The sequence below is a fragment of the Podarcis cretensis genome, assembly GCF_951804945.1.
Source record: "Podarcis cretensis genome assembly, chromosome: 13".
Classification (NCBI taxonomy): Eukaryota; Metazoa; Chordata; class Lepidosauria; order Squamata; family Lacertidae; genus Podarcis; species Podarcis cretensis.
This window is the reverse complement of record NC_137182.1, coordinates 16,753,460-16,772,743: the sequence shown is the minus strand read 5'-3', so window position 1 is coordinate 16,772,743 and position 19,284 is coordinate 16,753,460. Positions and strand designations below refer to the sequence as shown.

General features: G+C 48.0%; 2 protein-coding genes across 7 annotated transcripts in view; one reads left to right on the top strand and one right to left on the bottom strand.

Moving 5' to 3' along the window:
• The window catches only part of WNT3 (Wnt family member 3), a 146,930-nt gene that overhangs the window by 33,927 nt on the left and 93,719 nt on the right, over nucleotides 1-19,284 (top strand). Inside the window, exons 3-5 of one of the 2 annotated variants that reach the window (XR_013832464.1) lie at nucleotides 3,923-4,188; nucleotides 7,570-8,053; nucleotides 9,727-11,779. Coding sequence is in view for 1 of the 2 variants with exons in the window: in XM_079949928.1 (XP_079806054.1) it covers nucleotides 3,923-4,188; nucleotides 7,570-8,049 (746 nt within the window). In the remaining variant the exon portion in view is untranslated. Of the gene's footprint in view, nucleotides 1-3,922; nucleotides 4,189-7,569; nucleotides 8,054-9,726; nucleotides 12,008-19,284 lie in introns of those variants that run through there. The other variant, XM_079949928.1, reaches the window with a different exon arrangement.
• Nucleotides 15,058-19,284, bottom strand: part of NSF (N-ethylmaleimide sensitive factor, vesicle fusing ATPase) — a 105,226-nt gene continuing 100,999 nt past the window's right edge. Inside the window, exons 20-21 of one of the 5 annotated variants that reach the window (XM_079949538.1) lie at nucleotides 19,051-19,135; nucleotides 15,058-17,426 (exon numbers count right to left, since the gene is read on the bottom strand). In XM_079949538.1, coding sequence (XP_079805664.1) covers nucleotides 19,076-19,135 — 60 coding nt within the window. In that variant the 3' untranslated portion in view covers nucleotides 15,058-17,426; nucleotides 19,051-19,075. The remainder of the gene's footprint in view (nucleotides 17,427-19,050; nucleotides 19,136-19,284) is intronic. The other 4 variants (XM_079949539.1, XM_079949540.1, XM_079949537.1 and 1 more) reach the window with 4 other exon arrangements.

Sequence of the window (19,284 nt, the reverse complement as noted above, 5' to 3'; positions counted from 1 at the left end):
TTCTCTCTGTCTAAGAGCAAGTAAAGGTAAAGGTAAAGGGACCCCTGACCATTAGGTCCAGTCATGGCCGACTCTGGGGTTGCGGCGCTCATCTCGCTTTATTGGCTGAGGGAGCCAGCATACAGCTTCCGGGTCACGTGGCCAGCAGGACTAAGCCGCTTCTGGCGAAACCAGAGCAACGCACAGAAACAGCGTTTACCTTCCCGCTGGAGTGGTACCTATTTATCTACTTGCACTTTGACGTACTTTCGAACTGCTAGGTTGGCAGGAGCAGGGACCGAGCAATGGGAGCTCACCCCGTCGCAGGGATTCGAACCGCCGACCTTCTGATCGGCAAGTCCTAGGCTCTGTGGTTTAACCCACAGTGCCACCCATGTCCCACCTAAGGGCAAGTACAGATTAACAAATTACCAAGCCTGTACACACACACACACACAGACACCCCCAACAGCCCATAGGAGAATGATATAGGCCTTGTGGAACAAAACACACCATCCAGCAATAAGATCTCCTGTGGAAACCCCAATGAATTGAATGGGAAACTGTGAACGTAACCTACCAGGCCATTGCAAAGTTCTCAGCCATCTCATTGGACAGGTGGCCTTCCCAGTGGATCACGCTCAAGGCCCGCTGGGATTTACACGTACCATTAAATTTGTACATTTTATTTTCCGAGGGAGGGAGACAGGTGACAACTCGCGGTAGTAAAAAACACACCATTTTTAATGGATATTTCATTCTCGCGGGGAGCTGTTTATTTAATTCCCGTTTTATCTTATTGCCCCCACCCATCTCATTGAATTTCAGATCAGCAGTTTATCGAGAGGCAACTTGGAATAATGGGCAAAGTGAAGAGAATTTCACTCCACGTCTGAATAATCAAAAACCTGGGGAAGTGGTAAAATCCCCTCTGCCTAGACGTGATTAATGTATCAGTCAGTTGTGATTTATTAGCCAGCCAGCCATAACAACATGATTGATGTAACCCCACAATTGATCAATTTGGAAAGAAGGAACCAGGGAGGATATGAATTGCATATGCGTGCACACCCAAGTTAATAAGCAGCTTAAATTTAATAAAACCAAGGTGGAGCAGAATCTGAAATCTGAGCTGAACTTAGTGCCACGCCTAAAACCAGCCATATTAACTGCTCCATGTTTTCATGTTAAAGGAAGACCAAGAAAGTGGAAGAACAATCCCGTTTCCTGGTCTTGGCTTTTAGGCTGTGGAGGGTGGGAAACATGATCAAACGCTCCTCCAGGCAGACATTTTCCTTGACATAGAAAACTAGCTTCTCAGCCGAAAGGCTAAGGGACAATAAATCTCCTGAATATCTCACTGCCGAAAGCCGTGGTTCCCAATGTGGAGCACACGCCCCATAGGGGTCCCAATTTGATTGGGGGGCAATTTGAGAATGAGTTAGACCAAGTTGATGACCTTTTATGCTTCCTCCATGTGAATAGGAGTTCACTTTTTGAATAAGAAGAATTATACGTCACAGCGGAGGGGCATCAGGATTTTAGAGATGCTTAGGGACGCGGGTGGTGTTGTGGTCTAAACCACTGAGCCTCTTGGACTTGCCAGTCAGAAGGTTGGCAGTTCGAATCCCTGCGACAGGGTGAGCTCCCGTTGCTCGGTCCCTGCTCCTGCCAACCTAGCAGTTCGAAAGCAAGTAGATAAATAGGTACCACTCTGGCGGGAAGGTAAACAGCGTTTCTGTACGCTGCTCTGGTTTCGCCAGACGCAGCTTAGTCATGCCGGCCACATGACCCGGAAAACTGTCTGCAGACAAACATCAGCTCCCTTGGCCCATAAAGCGAGATGAGCACCACAACCCCAGAGTCGTTCGTGACTGGACTTAACTGTCAGGGGTCCTTTACATTTTTTAGGTGTGGCATGGCCAAAAAAAGGTCGGGAACCACTGGCCTAAAGTGAAGTGTGTTGTGTGTGTTTTTTTACATGGAGGAGTCTGACAGCTATCACCTACAGCCTGAAGTAGCACAGCTCAGACACAGGTTTTTAACCACCTCAAGGCCTTAAAAATTAAATAAAGGTTTCTGAAAGGCTGAGGGGGGAAATGGTTAAAGGTGGGTCTCATGGTGCAGAACAAGGTTAAAGGTGGGTCCCCTCAGGACTGAAAAGGCTACCTCCTCAGGGAGCCGTAGCAAATGACTCTCTGTGTAAGAGGAGCTGACTGCATTTCCCTGGAACAAATGTGGCGAACAAAACCCGCATCTCCAGGGCCTCGGCTGAGGAAATCAGAGGCTGCGAAATGGCCCTACAGCATTGTGATAACCCAGCAGTGTTCCTCAGCTGTGACACAGATGACAAATTTGCATTTAAAGAGGGGGACTGGATATAAACGCTGGAGATTTAAAGGCAGCGGCGGGTGGTGGGGAGGGAGAGAAAATGAGCTTATATCCAGGAGAAAAGAGCTAAGCTCCCATCCCCACTGTGCACCGGGGCAGGGGGATATCGTTCCAGACCTTGAACTGTTTCACAACCCCGCGCCATTCACACGCCCTTTCGCCACCCGGAGCCCGGGAGGGGAGGACCGGCGGCACCAGAGGTCTCAATAGAGATTTCCTAGCCTGACTGGTGGGCTCGCAGGGGGATGGCAGGGCAGGGCGGTCGCGGGCCCCGTTGCCAAGGGGTGGCCGCGGGGAATGCCAGCCCCGTGGGTACTGCCGGGCCTGGCAGAAACATTCCACATTATGTGGGTAATACAGTGTGACACTCCGCAAACAATGGCAAATTGAGTGTCCCAGCAGGTAACGGGGTCTGGATAGGAGACCGTTACAGTGGAGCTCTGTCAAGAGCCCCTAATCCACCCAGGCTCTGCCCCCCAACCCGGCCCCCTCAGCGCTTCTGGGAACTTTCAATTTTGCCACTGGGAAATCTCTCTCAGGCAACCCCCCATGCCTCATGGGGTGGGGTGGAGAGTTGGGCTTTCTTCCAGATAGCCTTTTCCCGAATCTTCGGAAGCCTCCGTCGGTTTCGAGGTAGCAACTTTCCCCTCAGAGTTTTTAATCTTCACACGCCGTATCTTACTTTATTTTTCAAAGGCAACCTTCCTGAGGGGAGCTACATTGGCTCAAGACAGTTCCAAAATGTCCAAGGCCGGAGGCACTCTTGTTTTCCAGATTTAAAATCGAAGGTGCACTCTTTTTACAGCTGAAAAGTGTTTGTTTTTGGAGTTTTTAATTATACAGTACAGTCATCGCAAAGAAAAGAACAAAGTGTCAAGTCTATGGCATCATTTTACATGGTCTTAAAATGTTGGCAGTCCATATAGGTTTTCCACCAACAGAGAACCTTTTTCCCTTATGTATGAAAAAAGGGGAGGCCAGGTTTCACCAAAGATGTTCTTGATAATAAACCCATTTGCAATTATTCTAAGCCCATTTAGTCGTTCTGAACTAGCTATAACCCAAATTTTGTTGAACCCTGTCTCAAGAGGTAGCTCCACCTGGGATTTCCAGTGATACGCTGTTACTAGCTATGCAGCTACCAACAGAAAAGGAATTAAATCTTTATACTGGAGTTTGTGAATGGACGACACGTTTTCCAAAGAGCCCAACCCCTACATTTCTGCCCCAGTCCCTGTTCTGAGCGTAGCTCAGCGATGGATTATTCCTCACTGTTGGACGCAAACTCTCAAAGCAGCTCTCTGCGACATTTCATACAAAACAAAAGATAGCACATAATCTCATTTTTAAAAAAGAAATACTAAAAGGGCAGATAGCAGGAGGCAGAACTTGGAAGAAATCTAATTCTGCTGAAAGAGAACAAAGAGGGGACTGTTTGGTTGTGGGCCTGAACTTTCAAATCCAAAATCCATAAGCTGCTTCATATGGGAAGGCAAATGATAAGATCACAGCTTGCAAAATAACCGGGTCTTTTTCTCCCTCTTGTCCGCAGCCACGCGAGAATCTGCCTTTGTCCACGCCATCGCCTCAGCCGGCGTGGCCTTCGCCGTCACTCGCTCCTGCGCTGAAGGCACGTCCACCATCTGCGGTTGCGACTCGCATCACAAGGGACCACCGGGCGAAGGTTGGAAATGGGGAGGCTGCAGCGAGGACGCTGACTTTGGCGTGCTGGTTTCGCGGGAGTTTGCCGACGCCCGGGAAAATCGCCCGGATGCCCGCTCCGCCATGAACAGGCACAATAATGAAGCTGGGAGAACAGTGAGTGTGCCCCTTCACCTCTTTGTCCTTTTCTCAAGACAGCATGGTGGAAAGATGTCCTGCCCCATTTTGCCTAGCTTACTCGCTGGAAAGGCCTCCGGTGTAAGAACAGAGAAATCCAAAATATGACTAAACCCAGGCCTAAGGAGGCCATCTTGTCTAACCATTGAAGTTTAGGTCTTAGTTCCTAAGCCTTCACGTCAGTTTTGCCATTTTGGCATAATCCAACAGCTTAGTTTGTCATTCCTCTCTGGTAGGGACTTGGTCTTCTTCCCATCTCTGGGCTAGTAACATCCGTGCAGCTGTCATCGCATACATAAAAAGTATTTTCTGCTCCTTTGGAATATTGGTACCTACCATTCCTAATAAAAAAGCCTCTGGGTTTCTCCACAAACGTTATTTTAAACATTTTTTTTCAATTCATTATATATCATTTTCTATAATGCTTTTACACTTGTACCTCGGGTTAAGTACTTAACTCGTTCCGGAGGTCCGTTCTTAACCTGAAACTGTTCTTAACCTGAGGTACCACTTTAGCTAATGGGGCCTCCCGCTGCCGCCACACCACTACCGCACGATTTCTGTTCTCATCCTGAAGCAAAGTTCTTAACCCGAGGTAATATTTCTGGGTTAGCGGAATCTGTAACCTGAAGTGTATGTAACCCGAGGTACCACTGTATTACCTTACACCTCCACCACATATGGTAAAAGGTGCCTTCTTTTTCTTTACATTTCCAGCAGATATTTGCACTTGTTCCATAGCCTTCCAGGTGTGCTCCTGGGAGGTGCAGATGGGCGCTTTGCAGTTTAGACACAATGCTAAGCCAAACCATGGTTTAGCCCCAAGTAGTCTAGCGACTGTGGTACTGGGAGAGGAGTGACTACAATCTGCTCCTCACAAAGCTGCACATCTGCTCATTCGTGCTAAACAATGGTTCGACATAGCATAACCTATGAACTGATCTTATAGTCACTCAATAAAAATTCAGAAATATTACCCAGAACTGAGTTAAGTAAATATGACATCCAAGAGTATGGGAGGAATATACAAAAGAGATGGAGGCCTTGGTAAACAGAGGAGAGATAAAGAAAGCCGCTGAAAGCTGTCTGCATTTACTAGCAAGTAAACGTGCACTGGGGCCGTGGGTGGCGCTGTGGGTAAAACCTCAGTGCCTAGGACTTGCCGATCGTATGGTCGGCAGTTCGAATCCCCGTGGCAGTTCGGTCCCAGCTCCTGCCCACCTAGCAGTTCGAAAGCACCCCTTAGTGCAAGTAGATAAATAGGTACCGCTTTATAGCGGGAAGGTAAACGGCGTTTCCGTGTGCTGTGCTGGTGCTGGCTTGCCAGAGCAGCTTCGTCACGCTGGCCACGTGACCCGGAAGTGTCTCCGGACAGCGCTGGCTCCCGGCCTCTTAAACGAGATGAGCACGTAACCCTAGAGTTGGACACGACTGGCCCGTACGGGCAGGGGTACCTTTAAACGTGCATTGGATTGTGCTGAAATCATGCCAAAATGCAGATATGATTTAGCAAGACAGGAATCATACACAGTGTAACATGGTAGCTAAACGGCTGAGCTGCAAATAATTTGACCTCTGCCATTAGTTTCCCTTAGACAAACTACTCTCATCCTCAGTGCCCATCAGCAATATGGGGGATGATAAAATAAATTTGCCTTTGCAGGGCTGAACAATCTAGAACGCTATTCAAACAGTTTACTATTCTATCATAATTACCACCCAATTTCCTTATTAAATCAAGGCCTTAAGGTTTGAATGGCAACTCATGGAGCAAAATAGTGGTTGGTAGCATTTTTCCTTAATGAAGAAGTTTAATGAGAGAAATTTGCATAGAAGCATTTGAGTGCAGAATTCGCTTACAAGAAAAAAATGATACCGCTAAAAAGGAACTATGCAAAGATGTCTCTTCGTCCGTTTTATTTTTCTCAATAGCTTTAGAATCGCTAACCCTGGCGAAATGACAAAATATTAACATTGAAGAAGTTGAGGCTGAGACAACTGTACAATTCACCTGTGTGCTGATCATGTGATTATATCGTTGGGAAATCCAAAACAACAACCACCACCAAACACAAAACTCAAAATTTTCACTACTACATCTAGTTAGTGGAATCTTTGGTTATAAAATAAGAATTTAAAGAAAAAGGAAAGAGAGAGAAAGAAAAGAAAATGGAAAAGGATAAAAGACTTCCCGTTCTCTGTCTGTCAGCTCAATATAGTGTTCACTCAATAACATCCAGCTATTTTATTTTCTATAAGCCAATATTTTTTCAGTCTTCAAATCCATATATTACAAGTCCATTTTCTCTTTCCTGCAAAAAGTCCATAAGAAGTTTCCAATCCTTAATCAATGCCAACGATTTTCTCTCTCTAATTAAACTTGTCAACTTTGCCATCTCAGTCCAATCATTTTATCAACCATTCCTCCATAGCAGGACTGTATCCTTCCATCCTTGTGCATGTAACAATCTTGCTGCTGTAATCTTATATATACTGTACAGTGGAACCTCGGTTCTTGAACGTAATCCATTGCAGAAGACTGTTCGAGTTCTGAAACGTTCGAAAACCGAGGCGCAAAGGGCTGCCTGCAAATTCAATTGAGAAAATTGAAAAACATGCAGCGGAAGGCATTCAACTTCCGAGTCGTGTTCGGAAACAGAAGCATTTACTTCTGGGGTTTTGGTGTTCGGGTTCCAAAACGTTCGTCAAAGGAGACGTTCGCGAACTGAGGTGCCACTGTACAGTGGTACCTCAGGTTACAGATGCTTCAGGTTACATACACTTCAGGTTACAGACTCCGCTAACCCAGAAATAGTACCTCGGGTTAAGAACTTTGCTTCAGGATGAGAACAGAAATCGGGCTCCGGCAGCATGGCAGCAGCAGGAGGCCCCATTAGCTAAAGCGGTACCTCAGGTTAAGAACAGTTTCAGGTTGAGAACGGACCTCCGGAACGAATTAAGTACTTAACCCGAGGTACCACTGTACAGTGGTATCTCTAGTTGCAGACATGATCTGTTCTGGGGTGCCATTCGCACCCCAAAAAGTACACAACTGGAGCGGCGCTTCTGTGCAAGCACGGAGCGCGATAGAGTGCTTCTGTGCATGTGCAAAGCATGCAGAATGCTTCTGCGCGCGCATGGGCGGCGAAACCCGGAAGTATACACTTCTGAGTTTGCCACATTCACAAGCCGAAAAGACGCAACATGAACCTAACGCAACACGAGGTATGACTGTATTAGAATAATCTTGCCTGGTCCATGGCCTTAGCCCCAGTAGACACTAGATGGAAGATGCCCTGTGGGTGCTTCTCTGTGCTTCTCTGGACTTGACAGGCATGTTTTCATTTCGCTTTGGTTTAGACGATCTTGGACCACATGCACCTGAAATGTAAGTGCCACGGGCTGTCGGGCAGTTGCGAGGTCAAAACATGCTGGTGGGCCCAGCCGGATTTCCGAGCCATTGGGGACTACTTGAAGGACAAATACGACAGCGCTTCGGAGATGGTGGTGGAGAAACACCGGGAGTCTCGCGGGTGGGTGGAGACGCTGCGTGCGAAATACGCCCTCTTCAAGCCGCCGACGGAGCGCGACTTGGTCTACTATGAGAACTCGCCCAACTTCTGCGAGCCCAACCCCGAGACCGGCTCGTTCGGCACCCGAGACAGGATGTGCAACGTGACCTCGCACGGGATCGACGGGTGCGACTTGCTCTGCTGCGGCCGCGGCCACAACACCCGGACGGAGAAGAGGAAGGAGAAGTGCCATTGCATCTTCCACTGGTGCTGCTATGTCAGCTGCCAGGAATGCATCCGAGTTTATGATGTCCACACGTGCAAATAAAAAGGTAGGCGGTGGGAGGATGGATGGCGGCTAAGAGGTTGAATCCTGGCAAGACAGAAGTACTGTTTTGGGGGGACAGGGGGCAGGCGGGTGTGGGGGACTCCCTGGGCCTGAATGGGGTAACTGTGCCCCTGAAGGACCAGGTGGGCAGCCTGGGAGTCATTTTGGACTCCCATGGAGGCGCAGGTCAATTCTGTGTCCAGGGCAGCTGTCTACCAGCTCCATCTGCTCCACAGGCTGAGACCCTACCTGCCTACACACTGTCTCGCCAGAGTGGTGCGTGCTCTGATTACCTCCTGCTTGGACTACTGCAATGCGCTCTGCGTGGGGCTACCTTTGACCTGGAAACTACAATTAATCCAGAATGTGGCAGCTAGACTGGTGCCTGGGAGTATCCGCCCAGGACATATAATATTAAAAACAATACAGCATCAGACATTAAAAAATTCCCTAAACACAGCCACCTTCAGTTATCTTTTAAAAGTAAAATAGTTGTTTATTGCCTTGACATCTGCTGGGAGGGCGTTCCACAGGGCAGGCGCCATTACTGAGAAGGCCCTCTGCCTGGTTCCCTGTAACATCACTTCTCGCAGTGAGGGAACTGCCAGAAGGCCCTTGGCGCTGGACCTCAGGGTCTGGGCAGAACGATGGGGGTGGAGACGCTCCTTCAGGTATACAGGACCGAGGCTGTTTAGGGATAGGGATGTTAAAGACTGTTTAGGTCTTGGGTTACCCCAATTTGACAGTAAAATAGCTTAGGAGATCTCAACCCCAATATGAACACCTTTTACGATGAGAGTAAAGATTACGTACAAGATGCGGAGCAGGTGATAAGGATGCAGGCTGCTCCATTTTATGGCACAGAGGGCAGAACAATATCCCTCTTGCTTAGTCTGCCTCCTGTCTCCTTTAAGGAGATTCTAGGACATGGTTCGTGAACCTGTGGCCTTGTAGAGGTTGCCGAATGACTTTGCGTGGCCAAGATGCTGGGAGTCCAACATCATGTTCCCTATTGAACATGGCACACCTGGCAATAATTCTGCATGAAACAGCGTGAAACCATCCCCTGTGCAGACACCATAAATTTAAAACACTCTTTTATCACTAACAGTCAGGGCTCTCACAAGGAATCCTAGGAACTGCAGGTTTTTTTGTTTTCTTTTTAAGGATGTGGACCTCACAGAACTAAAGTTCCCAGCACCCTAAACAACTGCAGTTCCCAGGATTCTCTATGACTGTTAAAACACTGTATGCTCTTAAATGCATGGCATAGCTTTGACCAAGACAGTATAGAAGTCCTGATGGCCTCCTTTGTATTTTTTAAAACAATTAAAAGCAAGCATGAGGGTGACTTGGGATGGGCCGTTCCCTAGTGTGCAGTTTCTTTGACTGAAACCTTTCTCTGAAGTTGTTCGCTCCCATGGAGCATAGATGCTTTTCAGAAGCCATTTTGATCAAGGAAGCAGTGATGCTCTTCCCAAGCTGCCCAATGTTCCCAATTTGACTCCCCACCCCACCCTATGGCAGATTTTAATTTAAAAGTAAAAATCAAGGCAGGAGAGCCAGCGATGGACAAGGTGAACTGCTGTTAAGACAGAGAAAAGGAACCCTAATAATAATAATAAACATTGGCAGTGATCATGCTGTTGTTTTTTCTTGCTTTGTCTTCCCGGAAAGAGGCCCTTGATAGAGCGGAATGATAAATGTGAAGAGACTGCCAGGAAACACCAGCGTTGCAGCCCCTGACGCCTGAACACGGAGAAGAAAATACAGGAGCCCTTCTCTCCCTCCTTCCTAGCCAAGGCAGGCAATGGCGGAAGAACCACCCTGTTGGAAATCAACGTAACAAGACTTCCTTGGACCTTCTGCCAATCCTGCCAGCATCTCCCTTCTTTCTTGTTAAAACAGGTTCCTGATTTCAAGCCGAAACAGTTTTGGGGTACGGGAGGGGGGTCTGGTTTTTTTGTTGTTGCACATATCAGAATATAATATATTTTTTAAAACCCTAAGGACTGAGCAAGGCTGTAGTGACACTGACGAGAGGGCCATGGTTGCAGCTGCTCACTGCAGTTACTGAGGTGCAGGAAAGGAATGTCGGTGCTCAAGAAAACAAAAAGCAACCCTGTGATGGCCGCCTCAGGCCTCAGAGTCATCAAGCGACGACTGCGGTTGTTTTGTGAATCGCTTCATACGTTAAAACCTTGAGCTTCCCTCCGCACTCACACACCTGTATGCTCGGCCTGAGTTTTGAGGGATCCACTGTGGAAGCAGCATTGATTTTGGTGTTGAAGGGGGGGGGAGAGAGAGTAAAGAGCGTCTCATCGTTCTCCTTTCAACTGGGTTTTCCCCAACCCCCTATTTAATGTGTATATACAGTTGTGTTGCTATAACCCGGGCACATTCCAAAAGAACTGGCATGGTGGCGGGGGCTCCTTGGAAGCAGCTGCCGCGCCAGCCCCTCCTTCAAAATGTAAACCTTTGTTAAAACCTTAACAGCATTTCCCAGCAGGTTGAGTTAACAGGAGGGCAACCGATGGGATCTGCAACAACAAAACGTTGAGATGGATTCTTACCACTCCAGTTTGAGGGTTCCAGCCAGCCAACCAGCCTCTTGCATATTGTAAGCCAACCCCCTCCTCTCTTTTTTCCATTTTCCTCCACCCAACGCTCAGCAGCTCGTGGAGACCGATGGCCATTGCTTTTAAATTGACAAAAGTGGATTTCTGCACACCTAGCGAATTTCCTGTGTAAAAATTTCTGCTCGTTTTTTGTTTGTTTGTTTCCAAACTGATAAAGGCACTTGTCTGTTTGAATCTGCTCTTAGAGGAAACAAGTGGAACTTGCGACAAAACATTGCATTTCTCCTCCCCCTAAGAGAAGTGCTTCTTCATGGCTCCAGACAATGGAATGGGAGCCTTGTAGTGCTGTGAAGACTCAGGGTTGGTGAGTCGAGTTTCAGGAGCAAGGAAGCAATAAAAAACACACCCCTACTTACCTTTACAGCATGCTAAAAGGCTGTCAGCCCCAAACCTGGGTATTTTATAAGAGGGAGGGCCGCAGTTCTGGAGTTGAGAGAGGTACCCCCCCCCCCCAATTCTTATCCTTCCCTTCCCATTTTAGGATACTTACTTAAAGCTGTCAGGGATTTGAGCAAGTCACTTCTTCCTTCTCATCCCATAATACTTTTCCTTTTGATGGGGAACGGGGGTTTGGTCAACTGTCCTTCCATGTCTCAAAATGCAGACATGATTGGAATACTCCCATCGCCTCCCAGTTTCTTTAGACCATTTTTTCCTCTGCAGGCTCAGCTGCCATAAAGATGCTCACAGGTTCCCGTCAGGCAGGTTTTAGACTGTTAAGAAACACCGTTATCTTTTAATTTGCAAATGCACGTATTTCTGCAGGTCGGGAGAGACCGCCATCTTATTTGGGGGCGGCTCCATTTTGAAAGGGACTCAAGCACTGGAGTTTGCTGTAAGAGCAAGTGAGGTCTGCAATAGCGCATCACAATGTGTCCTCTCTCCCAAAAGGAGTTCAGAGTTTCCAACAAGGCATTCCAACTCTCTGCAACATTCATGGTCACTGAAGTTGTGGGGTTTTGGGGGGGATGGGTTGGGTTTTTTGTGGATGGTTTTTTTGTGGATGGGACACGGGTGGCGCTGTGGTTTAAACCACTGAGCCTCTTGGACTTGCCAATCAGAAGGTCGGCGGTTCGAATCCCCGCCACGGGGTGAGCTCCTGTTGCTCGGTCCCAGCTCCTGCCAACCTAGCAGTTCGAAAGCACGTCAAAGTGCAAGTAGATAAATAGGTACTGCTCTGGCGGGAAGGTAAACAGCATTTCCGTGCGCTGCTCTGGTTTCGGTGTTCCGTTGCACCAGAAGTGGCTTGGTCATGCTGGCCACATGACCCGGAAAAACTTTCTGTGGATAAACGCCAGCTCCCTCGGTCTATAGAGTGAGATGAGAGCCGCAACCCCAGAGTCGTCTGCGACTGGACTTAACTGTCAGGGGTCCTTTACCTTTTGGGTTGTTGCCCCCCCCCACACTTCTGCAAATTGGGGTTCCCCAAGCATTCCTCTTGCTTCTCTTAAAATCTTGTCAATCAGGATCACTTTTATTATGTCTTTTTGTCCTAAATATGTCTCTATTTTTCTTGCTCCAGCAGTCTCTCCTGTTTCCAAAAGACTGCAACAGTACCACCAGATCAAACTGCCTTCAGGGCAGGGAATCCATGGCTCTGCAGATGAGGACCTCCCAACTGCTGTCAACTTTGACCACTAGCCATGCTGGCTGGGGCCAAAGGGAGTTGGGAGTCCAGCAAGATCTGAAATGCCACAGGTTTCTGCTCCCTGCCTTAGAATTACTGGATAGCTCCATGCAGAAGGAGATGGGAAAGAATTATTCATCCTCCAAGATTTCTTTTCTTTTCTTTTTAAACCACTGGAAAGATGCAAGAGAGATTTGTCCCACATTAATATTTCGTTTCCCCTGGTCTGAACTGACACGATTTCTTTCCTCACGGGGATTTTACCTTCTTGATCATTTCCACAGCTCTCCTTTTCATCCTTCCCAGCTTGTCAATGGCCACTTTTGAAGCCTGGGACAGGCTGATACTAGAACTTCCAGTTCTTGGAAGCAAGGGTCTTTGTTGGCAACATAAAAGACTTGCATTACCACTGGTACCTTGGTTCTCAAACGGCTTAGTTGTTGAACAAATCAGTTCCCGAACACCACATACCCAGAAGTAGGTGTTCAGGTTTGCGTACATTTACCAGAAGCCGAACGTCCGACGAGGCTTCCGCAACTTCTGATTGGCTGCAGGACGCCTTGGTTTTCAAATGGTTTTTGAATGGTTTCGGGAGTCGAACGGACTCCCGGAACGGATTAAGTTTGAGAACCAAGGTACCACTGTACTGACCTTTTGTGAGATGGGACACACTCAGTTTCTCATCTGCTATACCTCCTAAAGCCATCTCCACAATGCTGGTTGAGTAGACCTTTACCCACAGCCAAAGTGTCTGGGCGTTTATAGCATTAACCAGAAGCCAGCCAGTGTACATATTTAAGCCCGCTGTCTACTCAGCAGCAAAAATTTCCACACTAAACAGACCCCTGTGCTGCTGTAGACCTAACATGGGAGTTGACTCACTGAAGTTGAGAGTGGGCGATGGCATCACAAACTGCGATCCGCAACTGAGGAAGAGGTCAGTATTGTTAGCTACCGTTAATGCTGATCAGCGGTCAATGCTAAGCTTCAGATTCTGGCTAGGAGTATTCCTGGGTAGCATTAACCGTGCTTAACTTCATGGCTGATTTTTGTGATTAAAAAAAGGAATCTGTTCCAGAGAGGCAGTGCGGTAGCTACAGGGGGTGCCCCGGGTGAAGCCTCCAGAGGGGCAACATCGAGGCTCCCAGCCTGTGTGTGTACCAAACTGTGTGAAATAAGTCCTAGTTTCATTCCTGCAGTCACTCAGCCTGCCCCCGATCTCTTATCCATAATGCTTGACTAGAAAGGGGCTGGTACAGGCATATGCATACTAATAAAGTATATATTCCAGTCATCTTTTGGGGGACATTAAGTCCCGCCCCCCCCCGCCTCCCCTCAACCTGCTGTATCCAAAGTTCTTTACAAAGCCGTAGAGGGTTTCCAGCCTTTTTTGAAAGTTATATTCAGAAAATGCTCTTTTTATAATTATTTATTATACAATGTATATATACCTTTGAGTTAACTAAGATTATATATTATATAAATATATATATATTATATATATTTGAAGAAGAAGAAATATATTTCACCTCTCTTTGGTCCTCTTTAAGTCAATAAAGTTAAAGGCACTTAAAAGCAACCTTAGAATTGTTGGAATTTTTTTTGTAGTGTTAGTGTGCAAGGCAGGGTGTGTGTGTGTGTGTGTGTGTGTGTGTGTGTGTGTGTGTGTGTCATAAAGTGCTTTGGAAAGGAGGAGTTGGCTGCCTAGGGTTAATCGAAATTTTAAAAAATGTCATTATTTGTTCCATGAGGGAAAAGAGACACGAGAAAGCTACTGTCAGAACCCACCAGGCACAACGGAGGAGGCAATTTGCACCCGAGGACTTTTACAATTCGGGAGTTATTAGCTCCCTGTTCTTTTTATCTCGACTTCTAAAGGCATAGAGCACTGATTCTGAAATATTTAAAAGAGAGAATTATTAATGGGAACGAGAGCAGGGAGTGGGCGCAGTGGATTTGATTTTTCATTAAGGCGAGGGGGAGGGGAAAGGAATCTGGGACTTGTGGCTTTGAAATGGGAATCTCTGAGTCCTAACCTAAAATTTCCTGGCACTGGGTATGCTGAGGTGGCAGAACCCTCTTCAGCTATGAAAGGGAACTGGAGCAAGCAACACTTGCAACTGGCAGGCAGTATAAGGCCTGTGTATGAGGTCAGGCCTGGTATAAATCCTGGAATCCTGGCCTTCTGCTCCTCATCTAGTTGACTAAGCAAGACCCTCTGCATCTCTGGCATCAGTGGTACCCAACCTTGAGAATGTACCCTCCAGGTACTGCTTCCATACAGAGTCGTACCTTGGATCTCGAACGCCTTGGTTCCCAAACAAATCAGCGCCCGAACGATCAGAACCCTGTAGTGAGTGTTCCGGTTTTCAAACGATTTTTGGAAGCCGAACGCCCATCGCGGCTTCCGATTGGCTGCAAGAGCTTTCTGCAGCCAATCGGAAGCCGCACTTTGGTTTTGGAAGTCGAACGGACTTCTGGAACGGATTCCATTCGACTTACGAGGTGCGACTGTACACATACGCTTCTCATACCCTCCAACTTTTCTCCGGTGAAAATAGGGACACTCTCAAGCCACACATCTGCTGAACGAACCTCTGGCCTTTAAAGCTTTGCATTGCAACAAGATAGTTCAAACATTTCTGTGGCACTGCTTGCGTCTTTGACTGTGCAGACATCACAAGGAGAGCTGAACGACTCGCTCATCTCCCGCACCGTTCACAAACCACCCGAACACCTGGATATCTGTGCCTTTTTATTGCATCAGTTCACCTGCGTTTTAAACATATAATCGATCGATATATACATATATATTTGTATTTTTCTCTCTGTGAATATAGCTTTGGACAAAAAAGGAAAAAAAACCCCACAATAAAAATGTTTTACATCATTTGGTTCCAAGACATTACGTTAAATACAACATGTGTGTTTCCCTTTCACTGGAAGATGAAAGAAGGTGGGGAAAAGAGAAGGTTCTTGAGATTTGGGCCGGGTGGGGTGGGAGGTGGAGGCAAAGTTGCAGCTGGAAACAGAGCAATCGCACAACTGAAGAGGGGATTTTACAGCTCCACCAGGGATTCACATAATCCTCAACACTAATAACGGGGGGCAGGGTGGAACTAAAAAAAGAGGATAAAGCTGCTAACCCACGTTATAATAAACGCATCCATTGTGATTCAAGTACATTGCAGCAACTTCTAACACAACTGTTTTCCTTTTGCTGCACAGGGTGGAAAGGAGTCAAGTGTAGTTTTCAGCTGCCTGATTGTAGCAACTTGGGAGAGGTGGGGAATGAGGACCCCGTCAGTGATATAGAGGGGGGGTTCAGCAAGACGGAAGATCGGTCCAGCCACTCACTTGTGTTGTGGATGAGGTGGAGGAAGATTATTCAGGGCCATTAAACCATCTGTATTTCTACAGAGCAGTGTTAAGGGCTGATTCAGAGGAAACAAAATCTCCGTAGTTTATTTCTTACCCTCCTGTCCCTATGGGCTTAGCAGAACTCAGAACTATGTGCATATGCACCCCTCTCATGTTGTTTCCTCACTCCCAAACCGGCTGGGCAATTGCTGCCGATACGGCGGGGAAACTTCTCGATGGGGCAGGCAGGATCCAGGTGGCAAGCTCTGCAATAAAATGCAGCCAGACGATAGGTGGAACAACTCATCTGGCTTTAATGTAAACAAGCGCGACGTTGCTTGGTGGTGTCCCAAGAGCAAATGGGACTATTGGTTCACTATTGCAGAGCACAGCAAAGGAAGCCTCTCGGGAAGAAGCGTAACAGCTTTCTGCCTTTGTGATGCCGCTACGCTGAAAAGCAAGAAGCCGGCAGCAGAGACCAAGGTCTCCGATGGCCACCTGGGAAGATCGCTATGAGCTCATGCCTAAGGCAATCAAATACGGAGGAAATTGCACACCAGGCCTCTTGCGACAGATCTGTGGGACATCACAAGGGGCCAGGCTCCAGTGAGGAAGGGCACTGCAACAGAAAGCTGTAGGCTGTTTTCAAACTTTTGCAGGAATACTAAGCTGTCTGCATCTATGGGTGGGACCACACTGCCTGTTTTATAGGAAACCATTCGTGAAGGGATAGCTCATGCCGGGGGGGGGGGGACTACAAATCCCATCAGCCCCAGCTGGCATGGTCAATGGTCAGGGATGATGGGAGCTGAAGTCCAACAGCATCAGGGTAGCCCTGCACTGTCTACCCCTGCCTTAGTGCACCAAAGTCCGGCTGGTTTTTGCCATGCCCAGTGGCCAATGGCCACTGGGAATTAACTAGCCGCAGGCACTGCAAATGTTGTTGAGCCTCTGAAGGGAAGGGTGCAGCCACCATTGCCCTTCTTTCCTAAAAACTCTCTCTGGATCCTGGTCTTGTGATGAATGCTTCATTCACCGTTTTCCCCTGGGACGAGTCTGAAGCTCCACAGCGCGGTACTGGCCCACAAAGACCAAACCGCTTGTGTGCATGAGTGGGAGAAAGGGGAAACTTGGGGTACCTCCAGCTTTAAGGAGGACCATACACAGGTCTGGAATGAGGAGGACTTCCCTGTGTTTGGGACCTTAGGGGCTACCGCCAGCTTGTGTGTTAACATGGACAGGCCTGCATGGGGCACGTTCATTTCCCTCCCCCCTGTGCGCCAAAACCAAGTGAGCAGGTGCGGCAGGCAGCATAATACGAAAGCAGTTACTCTAGATAGAGAGTTTTGATTTGCCACGAGACACCAGGATATCGAGGACGATAGATAACAAAGGGCGGAGTGTTCGGCTGCGTTCGACATGCAAAGAGGAGGGGTGAGGGGAGTCTCTGAAGGAAGCCGAAAGTGAGGCTCTTGTCCAGACACACCACACGGAAGAGGAGGAGGAGGAGGTCCTGGAGGAGATGGGCTCTCGCTTGGCTTCTTCCCCAGCTACCGGCTTCTGCCCAAGGCTCCGGGCTTCCCTCTTAGACCAGCGGGCTGCTGCAAAGAAAAAGAGGGCAACCGGTTCCACAAGGGGCGGGCATATCTTGGGGGAGGGGTGGTGAGTGGCACACACAGCTGGGCATCCAGAGATGGGAAGCGCATGCGGAGTCACAAAGATGGGCGTGCATCAGGCATTAATCCTCCAAGCTGCAAAAAGAAAGAGGTTCAGCGGGCTATCGCTCGGCACTGGAGCAGGCTGAGGGGGAAACAGCACAGCCCCAAAGCAGGCGACATATATGCTGCCTTTAGCAGAATCTCTCTTGCGTTATCTCACCCCAGAGAGGTACAGAATCGGGTCCGGATCTAAACCGGGGATCTGCGGAAACTCCTCCCTTGAACCCACGAAGCTGCGTGTGAACGCATTTGCCTATACCTCTCTTCTAGCCCCTTATGGGAGCTCTTCCAGGCATCACCACTTCCGCGGTGAAAGAGCTAAATCTACAGACTCGCCGGCCCAGAGGCGGGCTGTGCGCTGCGACCAGATGTGCATGGGGAAAACCGGAACAGAAACGGCCCCAGAGCCCAATGCATTCAAAAATATCCACGTGGTACCACCATCTGGGAGTGTACATCTTCAGAGGGAGGGATCAGGCATGATTGTAAATTCCCCTCCATCAGAACCTCCCTCCATGTGACGGAGGAAGGGGTCTTGTTTTGCTACTTCCTTGGTGTGCTGCTTTTCTACATGCAGGGGGTCTGAACACAACCATCCTCCCACACAACTGAAATCTGAAACAGATCAGAGCAGGAGGAACGGTGCTGGGGCTTTTTTGCAACACGCTGGTCAGCTCGCGGCATTTAATCTTGAGTTCCAGCTTGCTGGTGACCCAGATTAGTGGCCAAGGGTTTGGTTATAAGGCAGTACATCAGCTGCGCTTAGCCGCTCATGCTCAGAGCGCTTTCCCTCACAATGATGTCAAAGCCAAGCCAAAAGACGTATGAAAACAAGGGGCTTTGTGGGGGTCAGAAAGTATGGCTATACAGAAAGGATAAATGACACGCCTATCAGCTTCCGGGCCCAATTCAAAGTGCTGGTTTTGACCTACAAAGCCTTAAGCGGCTCAGGACCGCAATACCTCAAGGACTGCCTCTCTCCATATGAACCTACCCGGACCCTGAGATCATCTTCTGAGGCCCTCCTTCGTGTGCCTCCTCCTCGAGAGGTCCGGAGGGTGGCAACATAAGAACGGGGCCTTCTATGCAGTGGCTCCCCATCTGTGCAATGCTCTCCCCAGGGAGGTTTGCCGGGCGCTTTCAATATACACCTTCAGGTGCCAGGCGAAAACGTTCCTCTTCAACTGGGCCTTGGGCTGACTGACATCCTTTTAAAATGTGTTGGAGAGGAGGGAATTATTGGGTTATTCTTGTTTTTGTTTTTATTATGTATTGTTTGTTTTTATACTGTGACCACCCTGAGGCCATAATGGTTCCTATGCAAGCTTGAGCCACAAAACTCCCTCCCTTTTTACACACACACACACACACACACACACACACACACACAAATGGATGCAACACATTTTCGCACACACTCATGCCGGTGGTGAATAAGCAAAATGTTGAAATAAGAAGAAAAACCCCAAACCTCGAAAGTAGGATGAAGCAAGAATGGAGTAATTTAAACAGCCACCAAGGACGAAGATGAACCTTTTTTCTTTTTGTAAAACCAAGGTTTACAAAAAGGACTCTTGCTAATATTCTGGCCTGGGCCAACAGCACATGGCGAGTTATTAAGCATGCACGCAGATTAGGCAAGAATAAGCGGACACACCCCTGTCAGATGCTCTTACTGTCACTTACGCTCCTTCTTCTCTTAGAAGTGCCAGGAATTTTCGCACGCGGTACTCAGGATCCATCTTCACAAGTTCAAAGGGAAAACACAAAGAGAGAGACAAAATCAAGCAGTGAACCACAGCAAGCTCACCTTGCTGAAGGGACAAGGAGCAGGTGAGGGCAGTCGGGGCTAAACCAACTCAAAACTGTCTTATTATTTATTCTTAGGCTT